The sequence below is a fragment of the Falco cherrug genome, chromosome 6, assembly GCF_023634085.1.
Source record: "Falco cherrug isolate bFalChe1 chromosome 6, bFalChe1.pri, whole genome shotgun sequence".
Classification (NCBI taxonomy): Eukaryota; Metazoa; Chordata; class Aves; order Falconiformes; family Falconidae; genus Falco; species Falco cherrug.
The window spans coordinates 85,701,949-85,721,936 of record NC_073702.1 but is presented as its reverse complement, the minus strand read 5'-3'; the positions used below and the strand labels follow the sequence as shown (position 1 = coordinate 85,721,936).

The following is a 19,988-nucleotide window of genomic DNA, read 5'->3' as shown; positions in this document are numbered from 1 at the left end:
AATGTAACAGCACCTGGCAGTGCTGTGGCACCCCATGTGATCCACTAAAAATGCAGAGCCTCTAGATGAGAACCATTACCTAAGCAAAGGTCAGCCACCGCAAACCCTCTGCCTCCAAAAAACCTGAGAATTAACAGAAACAGAACCCTGCAGTTTGCTAGGAAGAGCAGGGGTGCTGGAAGAAATGCCTGGGAATGGCATGGAAGGGAGATGCTCTTAAATGCACACATCTTTAAATCCCGTTGAAGCAAACTTTTTACCTGTAATTGTTAGCTGAGGCAAGAAAAAATTAATACTGCTAAGTATATATTCACAAATACACACAGAGAGTTTTTTAATTAAGCAATAATCTGAGGTGCCTGTCCTTGCACAAACTCTCAAAGAGCAACATGGCCCCTGGATACTGTGGATAAATACCCTGGGAAAGAGACAAGAGTGAATGGCTGAAACATGTTATACAAGGATTTTACCTCATTATTTCCCTGAAAATATTTGCTTTCAACTTGCCAAAATATTTGAACTGCAATACTATTTCAGGAACAAAACTTCCAAACCCATAGAGATTACTGCAGTCACATTTCAACAGACAACAGTGCTGTACCAGAGATTAGCTCAGCAGCCACCAGCAGAGATAAGAAAGTGATTTTGTTCCACAGTGGAACAAGATTTAATTTTTTTCTTTTTTTAATGGATTGCACTGTGGGGGGGACGGGGACAGGGGGGAGGGTGGGGTGGTGCAAAATAGATGGTTTGCTTGCTGATAAAGGAATTTCAGAGAAGGAGGGATGAATATAGAAAAAAGGAAGGGGAAGATTACTCCTACCTCATTATTGAAAAACAGGAGAGAACAAAACTTACTCCTTTTATCCTTTCAAACACATATTTGAGATTACTGATGTGGGACTGGCTCTTTTTTCCTGGACAGTATTAAGGAATAGCTGGAAAGAAAACCTATGCAGTAACAACCGACAAGTCATAGTCAGGGACTTTTACACTCTTTCTTCTGATTGTTGGCACAATAACTATTGATAAAGCAACCATTTTTCTAGTCTAAGAAGAAAAGAGCATTTCTTTAAATATAATGCATATACACACTATACCAAGAGCTATGCAATTCTTTTCCTACTTCGAATAATGTTTAATGCACATAAATGATTTTCTCTTTCCATATACTATTGGGGTGACATCACACTGAATGACAGAACACGGACCAAGGTTACATGGGCCAACTACACCTACGAACAATAAAAATCTCACTACCAGCTGGGTCATTCCTCTTAGCAGGCCAGCTGCTTAGGAGAAGTACATCAGTACAGAAAACCTAGACCAGTCAGTACAGAAAATTTTACTACTGGGAATCCCAAGGATTCTTCCTACAGAAACATGACAAAAAATGTAATGAAGGGTGCTCATACCAGTGATCTTTATGGAATGATGGTTGACAGAGGAAAGTAATGTCATAGCAGAGCAGCAGCAGCCATAACGTAATTGGAATTAAACATCTATTTTGTTACATATTGCAGGGTTGTAGAGCAATGTTTTTCCTCAGAATTCTTGAGATGAGCGAGTAAGTTCAGTTATAAAAAACAATAATGTTCCTCCTGAACAGGTCAGAAAATTTTTATCAAAGCATGGCATAAAGTACCATCATTTTACTCCCTCCTTATTTACTCATTATCAAATTAATGCATTAAATGCCCCAAATGGAAAATGATACATTAAAAAAGAGTTCAGTTACAGCAAAGGCTATCACGTTTTCTTAATGCTTTCTTGTCCAAAAGCAATTTGGTGTTCCTACTTTGAAAGCCACTATACTCAAGGTCAGACCAAGTAAAACTCTTAGCATCAAATTTTCTTAAGCTGTCTGCTAGGTTTTGGGCTTTTCCTCCCTGCCAAATAGTATTTAAGTATGCTTAACTGAGTTAACAGAATTTCTTTCCAAAGTAAAACCCCCAGAGCATCTTTTTAACTAATGAGGTCACAAAATCTTAGGGATAGGCCTGGTACAAGCATACACATAACACATAATCCTAACCTATCTTCATCGACATTATTAAAACTTGCAAGTTTTACAAAGTCTGGTGGCATCCTGAATGTTCCAGCTTGTGAAAAATTTAGTATTTTATAGCCTGACTCACAGAAGCCTGGTACCTGTTCATAGAAAGACACTTCAGTGAATCAGTGTCTTTGGAAGGTTGTATTGGTCTTGCATCGGGCACTCTGCAGCATTCCCAGGATATACACCTAAATCCTTGGCCTGCATTACTTCTGATGAAGACAGAGTCAGTAATTTCTCCACTTATAATGTCTAAATTAGGTTACTATATATCACGGATTTATGACAAATGAGATAAACATTCCCAAAATACCTTTTGGCAAAATGCTTTTGGACTGCAATTTTGCCAGATTTTTATTTGTCTGCAAAATTGTCAGTCTATAGTGTACAGAGACATCATTTAGGTTCTGTCACACTACACAAAAATGCTTTGATGTGTAGCTCTTTCCATTTGTATAGAGGTTGTGCATATCAGTGACTCTCAAACTTCTTTTTATTTGGGGTCATGAACTTCCATACAGGCAACTCTTAAAAATCTGAGGGTTTTCATAAAGTATTTCTGGAGCTTTTAATTCTGTCACCTACAAGGTAGGCAACCGAATTCTGTAATTCCCTGCTTCAAGCTATGTTTGCCCAATTTAAAAGACAGTATTAAAAGAATGGCTTTTTACAGGCCAAGATTACCAGCTCAGATTTATTTCTATACAAAGTATTTATTTGATTCCTCAAAACATGGTAAAATAAAATTTAAAAGCTTCAGTAAGTTTCTGAAGTTGGATTTAACAGTCCTATTGCTTTATTACAAGACCACCACAACTCCCAGTGGTGCAATGCTACCGGTAAGAACTGTCTAATAAGGATGATGCTCAAATTGGCTGGGACTGCATAAACCAATAGTACAAAACTATTTTCACTTCTACATGCTGAAGCTTACAAGATTTTATAAACCAAATCAAAACTATTTACAGACAAACACAAAGCAAATGATTAAGTGTACTTCATTTTTATTTTTATAATGCAGAGCAGAAATTAGCAAGTGATGCTAATCTGAGGAAACGATTCCATAGTGTGTCAGAAGTATGATTTCTATTAGAAATGCACAAATTATGCCATGCAGTGCTTCCAAATTCACAGAAAAAAGTATTATAAAAGTGCAGTCCTGCTGTGTCAAATATGCCACACAATTTTTGTTCTGATAACAGCTATTTAGGTTAGGGTGTGACTTTTCTGAGATATAGCTGTGCTAGTACAACCCCTAGTGTGGACAGAGTTTACTGCCATGAAAGCATTATACTCGTATAACTTACGAAGCTTGTTCCTAAGAAGGAAAAGTATTAAGTAAGGCACTGTTATTTCGGCACAGCTACATCCACAATGGGAGGGCTGAGAGAGAAGAAGAGAGGGCAGTAGGTTACGCTGCTTCACAACATACTGGGCCAGATGAACAGATGCAGTTTTTGTGTAGAGAAACTGTGTGGTGTATGTCTTTCGCCCCCTCCCTCCATAATCCTAATGTTAATCAGGATCATGATGGATGATATCACAAAACACGTATTCAATTTCAGTCTTAACATTGCTCGTTGCTTCTTCATTTGTAAGACATATTCACGTCAAATATTAAGAACAGGTAATCTGCCAAGGTGCCAATATTTGTTATTTGTCCTAATAGAGCAATAAGGATAGGAAAAGATATGTTAAAATAAAAGAGAATAAGACCAAAGATATGTACTCCCTTTCATTTTCCTAAATGACACAAATTCAGTTTTGAAGAAATTTGTATCTATAAGTGTATGATAGACATATGTCTGTATTTACTGACATATAAGTATATGTATCTGATGATCCTAAATTGTACATACCAGGATTCCTGCCTATTCTGACACACCTGAATAACTTAAATCCCTTTCTAAAAGTAACTATATATAAACTAAAATACATCTTCAAAACTAGAATTTATCCACAGCACAATTAAAAAAACAATTATACCTCAAGAAGCAATAAACTCACTTTCAAAATACCAAAGGCCATCTGAAACACAATTATTTGCTTTTAAAACAGAAAAATGCACTATTTAATATGGAATAGCACAAAAATACTCATACATTATTGTCTTTCTACTTTTAAAAAATAAATATGTATTTATTATGAACAGATGGTGGCCAAGGAAAGTATCAACTCTGTCTCTTAGCCAGAAGGTCAGGTCATGGCTGAGAGACCAAAGAACAATTACTGTTTGCTATTCATTGCCATGTAAGATGAAACATTTCAGGTTTTTCTTTAAAAACAAAACTAGATGCAATTGAGCTGTTTTCATTTAAATGAAATAATCTGCAATGACATTAACATTTGTTAAAATTTGATTTAAAACCAACAAAAAATTGCACCAAAAAACAAAACCCCAAAACATACACACACTCTTTTTGGTTGCCTTTTAGCATGTTAAATAATATTGGGACCTGCATGGAACTTTCTAAGTTACCAAAGCCACAGCTATAAAACAGCTGCTAGATGCTGAGTGTTAGAATTTCAAAATGGTTTGTTTTCCTTTTTTTTTTTTTTTTGAGGAACCTACAATCATATTTGAACAATATAATTACTTTACATAATTACCGAATTGCTCTAATAACCTTTGCTGATAGGAACTCCCCCTCCCATCACTTCACTTTAATTATATCAAATTATAAATCATCACATTTTGGAGTATTCATTCCCACACTGAATAAAATACCAGTATGTCGATACATGAGGTTAAAGTATTTTGTTAAATTTTGCAATTTGTTCAAAAGGCAATCCTGAAGCAAGTTGAAGAACAGGATTTAAAATCCAAGATACTTCTTCAAATATCTTATTAAACACATCCTGTTTTATTTGTATGCCAAGATTATGCCAACTCTCTTATCTGTGATATCTGTCAAGACACAGACGACAAGCCTGTTTTTTGTTTTTCTAAGTGTCCTTAGGCCTAAAGGATGCAGGAGTTAAAAAAAAAAAAAGCCAACCCCAAAACCAAAATGCTTTAAAGGCCCCTGTTTTCCTTCTCTGTGTGATTTTTTTTTTATACGTATTGAATAGTTATTTTATCTAGCAAGTTCTCTCTTGGATTTTACATATGTTGATTATAATTTGAATTAATATTGCTTCCAGCCTAAGCTCATGTCATTTAATAAACTTACTGTCCTACATGAAAATTTTGGGGAACTGGTAAATAAAAATACAAGTTTAGAAATACTGCATTTTTGCCTACAAATACTCTTAACACAGGGCCCGATTTGTTCACTTATTTACAAGGAAAAGAATGATTTAAAACGTATCGGATACACTGCGCTAATAAAAAAATGCATAATAAAAAAAATATCCTCATGTGCATCTTATACATCTGTGTACTCAGAAGACATTCACTCTCATGTATAGATCACAACTTAGGAAGGAATAGCTGGAAGTTTGAATACCTAGAGAAAAACAGATAGAACCTCAACAAAAAGGGCACTTCCAAAGACGCAGACTACACCTGTTCAAACTGTTTGCCAAGTATGTCGCAGGTTACTCTAATAATCTTTCCTACTGCATGGGTTGTTTTCTCACAGACTACCTATATACTGTTTTTTGTATTATTCCAAAACACAGTTTTAGATAATCAGCAATTCATGCCTAGTGGATTTTTTTTTTTTTTTCTAGAAGGTTATTTTTGGTTTGGTTTGGGTTTTTTAAAAAAAACTTTTCTATGAATCTGAGCATTCATTAACCTTGAATCTTTAAAGAAACTGGAAGATAAATTACTTTAATTTTTGATATCATTAGGTTACACTTATAGTCTTTAATGTTTTGTCAGGCTGCATGTATAAGTAATTTTGTGTGGATTTATTTGTGAGAAAAAGTGTATAAACATACGTATACATTACATACAATTTAAGTACATTGTATGAATACATACGATAGAGTAATTCGATATGAAAGCATGGGATGACTGTTATGTAAAACTGAACATACTAGGGCTGAAAACAAGAATAAGATAATCAAGAGGTATTTATTTAACAGTAATAGCTGGCTTGTTGCCATTAATTTAGAAACCATTTAACAGTAATAAATGACCACTATTAGAAAAATGAGTCATTCCAGCTTCTGAAATAACCCTACTTAGGCTTCTAATAACTGCAAAGTTATAGCAGTATTATCTCTTACCTGGTCCTTAACTTCAAGCTCCCTTATAGTTTTTGTTCTGTACTCTCTGAGCTCCTTTTCTGCCTCATCCTTCTTCATTTTGGTTTGATTCAACTGATAGCGCATTTCTTCACACACCTGTTAGATTATACAGACAACATGATCTGCAGCTTGAAGAATCCATAGCCCAGGGTTTGCAATTAGATCTTTTGGTGCCCTCTACAGGACATTTAAATGCAACATATTTTAATTTACAGATATTTTAAGACTACATATGGTAAATGTTTTTATATAAAAAGGTGGATCTGAATTCTCTATATAGTCATTAACTTTGAAATATGCAGTGCTTTCTAGATTCAATCCTATCTGGATCAAGATTTTGCTAATTATAAATATTTATGTTGTAAATACATGTGCTACTAAATACAGTTAAACTACAGTTGCTGGTTTTATATTCTTCTCCCATTCTCTCTAAATTCCCAAGAAAGTCTATGTCAACAATTCCAAAACCTAGAAGTAAATGATCTATCACACTCCTGCATAAGGGCGTAGTTTCTTATCTTGCCAATTTCACACTGTTAAGAAAGAAAACATTTAGATATTAATACGGTGATTTTTAGCATTATAGACTTACTATAAACCGAAGATAAATTCTTTAAAAACAATGCCTAATTCAGATATATGCATGGCCCAGAAGAAAGGGATCAAAGCAACATTTAAAGAAATCTAGTATCACTTCCACAAAGGGAACGATTATTCTCTGCTGTTGGGATGTTTGTTATGTTACCTCCTCATTCCTTTCCACCTGAAGGCAGCTCAACTTCTGAGGGTCTGTGGAGGGGTTAGAAGAAATGAAGAAAAAGAAAAAAACCCACCAAAACCAAACCAATCCCTCTCAGATAACTTTCATACTGCTGTGCAGGGATGTTTTTCTCCCAATTCCCAATCTAAGACTTCAAAATGATTCTATCTGAACTTATCTGTTGGGAACGGAGAAGGATGGTGGACAAGCTGCCCCCTTTTTGTCCTTATCCTGTGCAATCACCTCCAATTTGTGACTGTTCATTTCACCTTAATTATATGCACATTCCCTAATGAGAACATAAATGTGTTTACTCGCAGCTAATCTTAGAGAACTTTCTTTCCAACTCACTCACGCTGCTTCCCTGCCCCACTTACATTTTCACGACTTGCTTCCTAAATGTGCAAACTTTTAATTTGCTGCTACAGCCCTCTGTGCCTCTCAATGATCTCCTCACATACATTCTACATGTCAAATGAATTCTATTTTTCAGCTTCATACCTCTTCTCATTTTCACGGCTTTTTTTTTTTTTCCCCTTCTTCTTAAAAGAAGGTAGGGTAAAAGTAAATCAAACCTCCTTTGGAAAAAAAAAAAACCCAAACCAACTGCAAAACTTTAAAAAACAGTGTCACTTATAAATTAAAAGGACAGCTTGTGAATTGAGCCCTACTGCAAATAATGCACGGTAACAAATACTCTGAAGAATGGCAAAGTTCTGAAGCATTTTTTTCTTTTAATACTGAAATATCATATGCAACTAAAAAAACCTATGATGAAACTGCATAGATTGCCTATTCTTTCTCTCTCCTCCTTCCCCTATACGAAGGATGTAACAAAGTCCAATATGTCACTTCCTCCAAGCAAAATAAAAAAAAAAAATCCAGCCATCCTCGCCTTCAGCTCCCCCATACATCTACAAAGTGAATAACACAGAAGAATCAGCAGATGGTGCTGTCCTAATAATGGATTTTTCAGTTCAGAATGAAGGCAGGAGATTCTCATTCCAAACTTTTTTCCCTGACTTCTGGTGCATGCAGAAAAAAAAAATTCAGATAAAACTCAGAAGGAAAAATATTGCTGTTTTCCATTTTTAATAGTGACAAACTGGGAAACAAGTAGTCAGACTCACGAGTAGACATAGACGTCACTTCATAGCCAACAAAAAAGGTCAGGATCCTGCACATGATCCCGAACGCTCAATGGTCAGGACATTCCTCCAGGTATTTGAGACTTCTCAGTTCAGTACAGGGACACAAATGCAGTTCTCCAGTCTCTCAAGACAGTGCAATAAAACCACGGCACAAACTACGGTGAGGTGGTTACCTATTCAACTTTGTATTGATTAACATGAACCAAAGCAGGGACTGGATCCACAGTGTCGCTCTTCGGAGAGAGCGCTTCAGACCGGTAGGCTATAAAATTGTTCTTTCCGCACCAATGGATATTTATACCTGCTACCTCCTTCCCCCCACCCCCGCCCCACAAGTGGTGCTAGTCATCTGTGAACCCAGTCTGAAAAACCAAAAGGGTGTCTCAGAAAGGGTAAACCAAACCCTCATGACATTCTTAAAATGCTCTTTCATTTGTCTTTCAGCTGAAATTGAAATACATTTTCTAATAAGTTTGGATGACTTTTTTGGTGTAAATTTTCTGCAATACTTTCACTTATTTCTACCAGCAGGGGCAGCAGAGGAAGACAGGAACTGTTGAAAACCTCGCCAGGAGTCTCTAGAGGCCTAAGGAATTAATTGCTCCCAAAAAACCCTTGCAATTAACAACTGAGGAGGTAGAATTTGCCTTAGGATTATTGGTAAGGTATACAGACATTTCAAGAGGCTGTAACTTTGTATTTTGAAATACTGTAAATTGAATAAAATTGAATTCTCAGATTTTCTATTCTACAGAAATTTCGCACCCCCTTATCTTCATGTTCTGTAACAAGTGAATGATGAAACTAAGGTAATAAACCAAACAATTTTAACAATGTGAAATCTCCCAGCATAAATTTTGGATTACAACTGGTTGGTTTTTTTCTCATGTTATGACTCACACTAAGGATCTAACAGATCGAGAAACATGCAAAATAAAGCACTCAGAAGTGATACACAGATAGATGTTAAGCTATAATTCTTAACCGGAAGAAAGATCTCTTTGTAAAAGGCATACCATCAATATTAACAAATAAAGCAGTACACCATATAAAAATTCCACAGGCAAGTACTTGAAAAACAGTGATTTGATACAGCTGCCTTTATTTCAGCACTGCATCTCCCAGAGGTAGCCATTATAGGACAGGGTTGAATACTACGTTCTCTCATTCAGATAAAATGCAATTTTTAATGAAACACTAGATTGCAGTTTTAAATAGTGATCTGCACAGTCTGCAAGGTAGAAAGGTTAGCTTTTGCATCACAAGGTGACTTGGCAGTCTTAAAAAGTTATCTTTCTAACTCATAAAACTGTGCCTCTGGGATATCGAGACGAAGTTTGCATTTATCACACATTCTCTGCCAATACAGAGGGAAACAGAAAGAAAAAAAAAATCTCATCTTTCAGGTCACAGTTATAAAGATACTCATTTATAAATGTGCCTACCTTATTCATCTCCATTTCCCGAGATGAAAGCTGATGCTGTGATTCTTCTAACTGGTTAACTAGGGAGTTTTTTTCCCTTGTAATTCTCTCTACCTGAGCCTCCAACACGGCCACTTTCTCAGACATGGCCATCACCTGCAAAAAGCCCAAGAGCACTGTAATGACGTGATTTGTCCAACTACAGATCTAAATCTTGTGAGACTTCCTCCTTGAAAAAACTGTATGTAGCAAAAATACATCGCATTAAAAAGATAATAATAAATATATATGATGAAATATATAATGAAAATATGAATTACAATATAACATGTCTAAATTATTTTAACAATAAGTTCATTATTTTAAATTAATTTATCATACAGCAGTTTATTTGAAACTTTTAATCAACTGGAGTAGTCTCCAGGACTTGTAAGTATGGACAGTGTCAGAAGAAGCTGGTTGCATCAGTCTTGCAGCTGTAAGAGTTCTATTTATCACCAACTTATCCATCATTATGTAGATTGATTTAAACTAAATCACATTCCTCCAGCTAAAGAAAAATGTCATTGTAACCACAGATCTTAAATTAACTTTCAAGTTCAGAAAACATTTCAGCACTAGAGATCAAAGCATGATGTTGTACAAAAATCATATAGAAATAGTACGTTAAAATTCTAATGTAATTCAGATAAATTTTTGCTGAATGGTTAAAAATGTAACAATAAAACAGAGACAGTGACCCTTCAGCTATTTAGCCCTGAAGCTTACTAATATAAGTGGAAATAATGGTGTCTGACAGTTCTAGGTTAACTTACAGGAATTTAACTCCAAACCTAGAGGATTATATATTCATAACTATTTTTCACTCATTACACATCCACCTGATTTATGTATCATGCCAATTCTCGCCTTCAAACAAATCAGTTCATAAAGTAAGCCATAAAATATTCATATGGAGGTTGACTTGATGCACAGTATACCATTTCTACCATCTCATAATCCTGAAACATAGAAGCAGTTAATCACAGGTAGGCATAAATCATGCATATAAGATCAGTTTTCTACAAAGTCAACCCATATCTTTAATTACCAAGTGTGAAATTGTTATGGTGTCACTGTACTATGTTCAGCATGTATGTAGGATTTACAAACAGTACAACTACTTGAAGTCAGAATAGGTTCCAGTAAAACACATCCCAGTGGGTGATGAAATACCAAGTAATGTGATGACATGAAGGAGTGAATTATTCTATGAAAAAAAAAAGTATGAAATGCTCATCTAATAGGCTGTATTTCAGAGTGCATACTCTGCTTTAAAGCAAATCTGTAACAAACAACTAAATGCGTGAGGGATAACTTCCAGTAGATAGCAGGGACTCAAATAAGGAATTGTTTAATAATGTCTCGCTGCCTCCAGTGTAAGGTGTGGTTTTTTTATTTCAGTTTCCCTGGCAATAGACTTCTTATGATCACTTACAACAGTTCACTTTCTTAAATATCACTTAGCCCTTATCACTGCACTTAATTCCTGTTTTAACATCTGGAACTGGAGTCAAAGGCTTTGCCTTCTTGTAGCAGCTTCAGAACACTATCCCACCATATCATAATACCAGAAATACAACCATATCACCTTGGTTGCCTGTTCATATTAGTAGCTTTCCAGACATTTCATAAGCAACAACACTACTAAAAGAACCTCTTCTTTTTTAAACACTTAAATGGTTCAGTTTTTGCTCTCCAGGTTCTATAAACTGAATGGCTTATTTGTAAAAAGAGATCAAAAATATGGAAAAAGCCTACAATCAGAAGAGAAATTCACTATATTGTTTCCAAACCTCCACCAAAAAATGGTTGAAGGGGGTGCACATCAAAAAAAGCATGAAAACCACTAATTTATGAAGCATTTCTCTCTACTCTTCTTCCCATTTCTTTCTCCAGTCGCCTCAGAAGTGCCGCCTCTGTCATGTGTCACAGACTTACTGCTGCTAGGCCGAGGTTTCCTCTGCACATTCTATTGGGCAGAAACCTCTTACGTTTTACGCTTAAATTACACTAGCATCTAGAAGTCTGAAACAAGGTTATCAAGGCTCTGTTGCAATGGTCACAGTATAAACGATGAGACAGATTCTTTCTGCGACAGTTTACAAACATCAGTAAAACTGGGAAAAGAGATTCCAACACATTTCTGCAGGTGGGCAAATTAAGCATATGATAAGATCACCCTGAAAATGCATATTAGAATGCATTCACAATATTGTAACATTAATATATTTGTATATCCCAGCTCAAAGTAGCAAAGCATCCAAAATTCCACATGTGCCAACTTCTGAATGCTTGAGTTGGCAACCTAAATAATAATCTTTATAAGAAGCTAGGTACAAACCTGGCATTGTATTAACTCTTTCGTACTTTGACAAAGTGCATTAGAAAATATACAAACTAAAATAAAATGTATAACATCAACAACTTAGTATTTATCTAATAACACAGGAGAAACCCCAATTATTCAGACCTAAAGGATCACTTATCTACCATTGCTTTGAAGCACTTTAAAGCAATGGTGAAGTGATGTACTGAGTTCTCAAATCTGAAACTGAAACAAACTGAAAGGCAAGCTAACAGAAAGTTTAAAGAGGACAATATGCTCATTGTAATACACAAATAGAAGAAAAAAATACCCAACAACTCATACCATTGCTGCCAAGTCCTCCCTTTCCTTCTTCATTTCTTCACGCAGTGCTTCCTTTTCATCAGTCCGCTTATTTAGCTGGGCAGCTAACTCCCTTTCAAGACGATTCTTCTGCCGTTCTATCTCACTTTTCAGCTGCTCACACTGAACTAGAGCCTAGGGGAAAAATGGCTTTTTAAGTGGAAGAAGCTTAAAATTCTAAACAAACATGCCATTTATCTAATGCCATCAGAGAAACCGAATTGCTATTAGAAACGGTATCTTTTGTTCTTTTACATAGTTATGTTTATACATACCCTACTGTGTTAACAACTGGAACGGAACTAAGAAATTGAACACATACGTATGTTTGTAAGTATATACATGCCCTACTATAATTTAGAAATCCAATTGCTTTTAGGAGTCATGGCAAAGATGGATGCGTCTCTCCAAGTACATTTTCCAAAGAAGTAGCTGCTCTTCTAAAACCAAGATGATTACTTGCCTTGCATTTAAAATTCCTGAATGTACATCACCAGAACCAGCCTCCAGTATTTGACTCCTTCCAAACACTGGGATTACTGCCTAACTGCATAGCTGAAGGTAAAATAAATAAACAAATAATGTATGCACTTCCACTTGCTCTCCCCCTGAAGTGAATATCTGAGTGCAGGCTAATGAGAAACCTGGAAGAAGTATGGAAAGATACAACGAAATAATGTTTGGGGTTTTTTTAGTTTCATGTTTGTCAAGTAAGATTCATTTTTCTGAAAACTCATAAATGTCCTGATTAATTTGAAGTGCTATAACACCAGTTATAGATGTGTTTTCTACCAAAATAGAAGAAACATAAGTTTATATACAAGAAGCACAGTAGACACTACATTCTAAAAGAACTAGGAAAAAAAAATATTATCAATTTATTCTGGTGTATCCCTGCTAAAGGGATAGAAGTTGAACGTTATGTCAGTTTAAATCAGAAATACACTACCCCATTAAAAGTAGATCAAAGTATTCAAAGCCCACTAAAAGCAGCTTGCTAGCCCATGAGTAAACTAGGTTTCATTTTATCCTATCATTGATATTCAGCATATCCTACATCAAGGAAGCTAAAGAAACCTCCTTTTAGGAATTTTACCTTATTACCCTTTATTTTTAAATCAGTTTTTTAAACTGCCCATTTTTCTTTTACTCAAAGCCAATCCCGTATATACAATTTCCTTGGTGTTGAGCTGTTCATGAAAGAAGCAAATTACACCGTAATTTTTAGAGAACACTCTAACAATCTCCATTAAGTTTATGTCGATTCTGTGGGACCCTCCTTAGGGCCTCTTTCCTATCACAAGTCTACCCTGGTGAGAGAATCCCTCTGTTGTTGCCTTGAAACCTTTTCTGTAGGAATGGAGCATCAGCAAACTGTCTGCGTAAGGCTGCTGTAGTTTGGTACACATGTAAAACAAATGCAACTCCAGAAAAAATAAGTTGCAAGAAGAAATGTGTATTTTGTTAACTCCACTGTTTTGACTACATAATGAGCGGTTCAAACAATTGTTCTTCTGTGACATTTATGCGGAAAATACATTCCTGGATTTGCTTCAACTATGCAAGTTTAACCTTACCAGATCTCCTCCTTGCTCTGTGTAATAGGCAAGAGGCCACAAACTACAGAGACAAGCAAAAGACAAGAAAAAAATGGTGGTTTTAAATGATAAGCACTTGGGGTTAGACTTTCTGTCAACAGGATGATGAAACTGCAATTATAGCATTTGGAAGCCCAATGTGTTCATTCCTCACTTTTCTTATGTGGACTGTTCTATTGAATTCCATGATAATTACAAAGAAAAACAGCACTTCACCTCCAGAGTAGAATTGGACTAGGGAAATAAAGGATGGCTTGTACTTACCAAGAGAAATACCAGTACATGTAAAAATGCTGAATTAATGCAGCATAAGTAAAAGATTTCTTCTTATTCCTTCCTATTAGAACAGGTTTTGAGCATGCAAAAAACAAGACTACTATTCAGTCTTACATACGAGCAGATAGCACTTCACATTTCCTTGCTGCAGTGAAGAGGGAGGCCAGCAGAGACCCTACAGAGCTCCCTTCTTCATGTGGCAGAAATGGTATATGTACAAAGACCTATTTTATTAAAGGCTCTACTAATTTGTCTTACTAGTTTTATTCTCGGGCCACATTTCTAACACGAGCTAAACGGAGTAAGAGTTTATAGGGATTTTCTGTTTAAATATTAAAATAAACATTTCCAACATCAAATGAAAAAAATAGGAAGATCAGATAGTTTCACTTTATTGCATGGAAAAGGAAAAGTGTTTTGTGCAGTTTTATGTAGAAGTGAGTAACATTTCTATGAGACAACTGTAGAACCCATCCCAAAAACAGTGAACAAGTAAGCAATTAAAAAATTTAACCCCCCAGGGACAGAATGCGACAGGCAAACAGTGGGCTCAGAAGGATTCGTTCTCTCTTTGTTCATTAAAATACAAGGAGCTGTACCACTCCGAAGTTAAATTTAACAAGTACATAGGAATCCCACTCTCATTATCTTTTTCCCCACTGTTTATATTTAAAGACCCTACACACACACACTCTTACAGCATTGGATGAATAATACTGATTTGATCAATAGAACAATTATATCAATCCTGTTCACTATTAAAAACAACAGTATTTCGTTAAACAACAACGACCACCACCACCACCACCCCCCTCTCTCGATTCCATAGTAATTCACTACTAATACAGTAGATGTCACTAAATATCAAGGAAATAATTTTGGTCAATATTGGTTGATTCTATACAGTAACAAGGGTTAACACAAACATCACATGAAAACTGGTTTTATCATTATTATTTACATAGCACCAAATGCTTCCTGTAAGTAACATCAGACAGGACTTTCATCTTCAAAGAGTTCTGTTAGGTAACCAGTTCTTGCACCATGTTCATCTGATGCAAAAAAGCTGTTTGTAAGCACTTTAAGTATTCTTTCAAGAACAGCTCAGAAATGTGATATGAGAATTATCTTCCTACATCACAAATGCTTTTGAAAATTCTACCATTCAATACCATTCAACTTCTGTCACCCAGCTGTGAAACTACCTCAGAATTTAAATGATGGCCAACGAATGCAATACACCCTACAGCCCTGATGAGAATTTAAGAACTCAGAGAGTTCACATTACTGCTCAAAAACAGTCATAAATCTACTACGTCATATCAACATGGAATAAAGGTCTTATGCAGGTATTCTCTCATTAGCATTAAACCTAATTAACATCTACAGTGAATCTGAATACTGAAAGCTCTCATTTCTTGATTAATTTACCTTTGTTTTTTCTAAATTGGCCTCTTCTGCCATTTGCACAGCTTGTTTAACTTGCTCACAAGCATTAGATTCTCTTTGTTGCATCTCTTTCATGTTTCGTCTCAGTGAAACAAGTGCATCCATCAAGTCATCTCTTTCTCTGCATATAAAGAAAACACAGGTATTTCTTCTATAGCTTTTCCCAAGAGAAAAAAACAACAACATGTATATCAAATATAAAATGTTAATAGATAAAAGACATCAGGGTTGTAAGAGAAGCAAGATTAAAATTTGCATGGGTTAAGAGTGAAATACAGCACACTGCTAGATTGGCAGATATTAAAAATATAATTTGCTTGATGACCAGTCCTTCACTTCAGAAAGATGGACCACTAGCAAAACTGTCAGTAATGACAGCAGAGGTCAAGTCAGAAATATACTGAAGATGACCAACATTCTGTTGGCATTACAAAATGGGGAACTGTGCTAAAAAACCAAAACCAAACAAAACCAACCCCAAAAAAGGCATGTTTCTTTAAAAAAAAAAAACATAAAATCAAAGCAATATGAAATTACATTGCCATTAAATGTAAAATAGGAAGGAAAAAAACCAAAAGGAAGGATAAGATTCAACAAGTAATTCTGATCACGATCACTAAGTACATCAAATGATAATCAATAGCCCTTTGCTGCAAACTGGAACTAAGCAATATGACTTCTGGATTCTACATCCCCTCTGAACTTCTGCTAACTAAGAAACTGAGCTCTATACCAAATGGTGATGCACAGCCAGTAAAACTATAATACTTAACCTTTTCATTACTTTGATAAGTTGAAAGCTTTTAAATGAAGAGTATAATTGTTTATGTTTTAAGTGCAACTAGAGATTCTGACTGAAAACTGTTTTTTTAATTTTTTGATTTTTTTTAATTTTTTTTTTTGTTTTTTTCTTTCGTGTTGTGTGGAAAAATAACACAGTTTTATTTGCCAGAGAACTAACAGTCATATTCTGACATTTCATTTCAACAAGATTTGGATTATGTCCTTTTGAAAATCCTTACTGAAATAGCTTTGGTTTTAATAAGTTGCATCACAAGAAGATATAGCTTTCAGATTTCGTTAAATCTCAAATTCAAATAATGGTTTATGAAAGATAAATAGGTCAGCTCAAATCTTTTATTTCAAACTGCACTGTAATGCTAGATGACAAGAATGTACTGATTTATAGTTAGGTTGTTCATATTTTCCAGTGTCTGTGACAAATAATTAATTCTCTTATGAAAGTAGATTTTGAAACATGAGTTTTCAGCAACAGAGAGCTTTCCCAGCAAATTCTTGGACTTCACAATAGAAAAATAAACTCATACAAAAACAGTCCTCTAATGTGTAGAGATAATATCCATTTGATAGGCTATATATATTATGTTCCTTTAGTGTTCTTGCTTCCAATTGACCCACTACCTCATCTCCAGCTAGCTCAATCTAAAACTTCAGAAGTCCTAAGAAGCTTCCGATATCTGACAATTAATAGATGCCTGTTTAACAAACTTTGAGAAAGCTGCAGTACCCTGTCATTATTACTAGCAAGTAGAAAGGGAGAAATTTTTGAAAATGGTTGACTAGCAGAATTTCTTAAGAAAAACACATTTTAATGCCGTTGGGATTTCTGAATCACATATATTACACTCACAAAAAAAATTGTTTTTTGAAAATCATTTAAATAAAAGCTACAATTAAAAAAAGGCTGAAGCAAATAATTTCATTTATTTTTATCCAAACAAACTTTTTTCCCTGACTTACTGTAGTTAGGGAGGAACAATGCATCCTGTCCCAAACACCTGACCTCCTAAGCAAATTCAAGTGGCAAAAGAAGGATTACACTGCTCATGTATCCTAGAAGTATCCAAATGTAAGGAGAATTAAGTGAAGCCATTAAAACTTCCAACGACAGAAAGATAAGAAACTTTTGCAGGAAATAATCAATCAAAACACACAGACTTCCACAATATTTGTTCTGACAGAGTCAAGGGTTTCTTTGAACAAAAAGTGTGGGAAACAGACTATCAACAGTCTGATTATCTGGCCAGCCCAAGGTATCATAATTACAAGATAACAACTAACATTCTTTCCCAGTTGAAATCAGTAGCAAAACTACCATGGATTTCAAGGTGGTTGGGACCTACACTCATATTCTGCCATTGATTTTAGCATTATAACTTCAACCTGGGAGTCCATTGTCCCACAAGCAATCTCTCTATGCAACCCAGCACATGGAGACTTACACAGTTTAATGTAATTAACCATGCTTTTAGTGAGCAAGTAAATATCCCCCTTAGACCTACTTTGTTACCCTCTCGATGGTCTGCATGTGAACATTAGAATGAGTCTGTGCAAGAACTGCCTCATATTGTGCACATTTCAGACACAGACCACCAACCCGGCTAGAATTCGCAGCTGAAACAAGTGCCTTCTGGTGTTTTAGCCTTCCTTCCAAATCTTTGCACGTCTTCTGAGATTCTGAAAGGTCTTTCCTAGAAAGAAGAAATAAAAAATATTACTTGTGCAATCAAACATTTCTACCAGTTATATTTATGGGCAATATATAATTACAGATGTAACCTGAAAAGAACTGTGTGTATCCCTGTAATGAACATTATTTGACACATTTCAGTAGGCTAAGGAAGACTTTAACAGAGAAATAATAGTTGAACTGCTCAATCAAAATTATCAATAGACAAAATAAAATTAATTTGTTCCTTCCCTCTGTAGTATCAGAAAATGGTGAACTTACACAGAAGATTATTGGATACAAAACTTAAATATTGTTAGGTACAAAGGCTTACATATTTTCTGAACAGAGTAAAAGATTCATTTACAAGAAACACTACCAGCTGTATATTTCAATACCCGGTCTAACATGTTTTCTAGTTTTCTTAATATCACTAACTTCACATTTCTCCTCTACTCTTAAATTAACTGTAAAGTTGCAATATAAAGTAAAAGTTTCCCATGCTCCCTGACAAAAATCCAGATGTATTCAGCACATTCCCTCCGATCCAGCGATACACACAGACTCCAGGTCAACTACATCTCCAGAAAAACAGGGTAAGTTTTTATACTCGTCTCTGAAATTTTTACCAGGTGCTCTGAAGAATTTTCTCCAGAATTTCCAAGCATCTGTCAGGCCAGGGAGAGTGCAAGCAGTAGGAATGCTGACATCAGGAAGTTCCAGACAAATGCACACTATGCACATATAGATCAATTTGACAAATTGCGCAATGAATCCAAAGCTTTTGGTTTGTTATGCAGGCCATCTGGGCAGCACACACATAGTAAGTCTGACACATTCTGGTTGCATTGGATTTACTGTGCATATAATATATACACTGCATGCATGCTTTTTTCCATCTGGGAAATCTTCTGTGCACTTTTTCCAATTTTAGTAGTTGGTCTATTAAATATAATCCACCATAAACTGAACAGAATTTGGTCTGCATATACCCTTACACAGTCGTGGTACAACAGACCTATTGTTGGGAAAACTTGGACAGAAATCAGTGAGTCCTAAGGAAATTCCTGCTTAAAGTTAGAAATAAGGATAGTCCCACTGAAAGGGATATAATTTCTCACTTTAATTAAAATTTAGTAAATGCTCAAGTGCTTTGCAGAACTTACAGCTTGAAAGATCATGCCCCTTAGGAGAAATCAAGAGGGTGAATAATGTACTTGTGGAAATTTTCAGGCTATTTTAGCCTTCAGTATTTGTTTCTGAGTATATCTAACACTTCAAGCCAAGTGGGGGGAAAAAATAATCAATTGAGATTACATAGCTGAAATGTAAGATCCTCCTTTACTTTCATTAGCACAACTGGTTTTGCACATTTAAGATTTCACCACTGCAGAGGGCATATTTAAATTTGTCTACCTAACAGTAACTCTTTTAACACACACACAAGAGTCTAGAATTTTCAGATATATGAAACCGCAATTCATTTAGGGAAAACCATAATTAAATAGGTTCAGCAGCAGTATCACAAATGCAGGCAGACAGGGGCAAGTTCAGTCCTGAAAAACAAATCCTAAAGTGGTTGCCTCTACCTCTGTTTTTCCATAGTTTGCTACCTATTCAAAACTTCAATATTTTGAAGGATTATATGAGGACTTATTTTCAAATATTTTTGTGCTTAAAAGATATGCAGGTTACATGACTGGAAACACTGCCTGAATGCTTCAAAACTAGGTTTTCCTGCTTCAAAGTCATTATGTGGCCTAAACTAGTTCAATGCTTAAGATTTCTAAAATTTGCAACATAAAATATTAGTACAAGAAAGCTAGATATGGATGGGCTCACATAAGTTAAAAATTTAACTTCTCTTTTTTTCTTTAATTGACATGGTGCTTCT

At 35.3% G+C, this 19,988-nt stretch overlaps 1 protein-coding gene across 4 annotated transcripts in view; it reads right to left on the bottom strand.

The window, feature by feature from the left end:
• SDCCAG8 (SHH signaling and ciliogenesis regulator SDCCAG8) overlaps nucleotides 1-19,988 on the bottom strand; it is a 116,378-nt gene that overhangs the window by 77,287 nt on the left and 19,103 nt on the right. For all 4 annotated transcript variants that reach the window (XM_055714535.1, XM_055714536.1, XM_055714538.1 and 1 more), the window contains exons 8-12: nucleotides 17,928-18,116; nucleotides 15,607-15,745; nucleotides 12,284-12,436; nucleotides 9,613-9,747; nucleotides 6,236-6,352 (exon numbers count right to left, since the gene is read on the bottom strand). In XM_055714535.1, coding sequence (XP_055570510.1) covers nucleotides 6,236-6,352; nucleotides 9,613-9,747; nucleotides 12,284-12,436; nucleotides 15,607-15,745; nucleotides 17,928-18,116 — 733 coding nt within the window. The remainder of the gene's footprint in view (nucleotides 1-6,235; nucleotides 6,353-9,612; nucleotides 9,748-12,283; nucleotides 12,437-15,606; nucleotides 15,746-17,927; nucleotides 18,117-19,988) is intronic.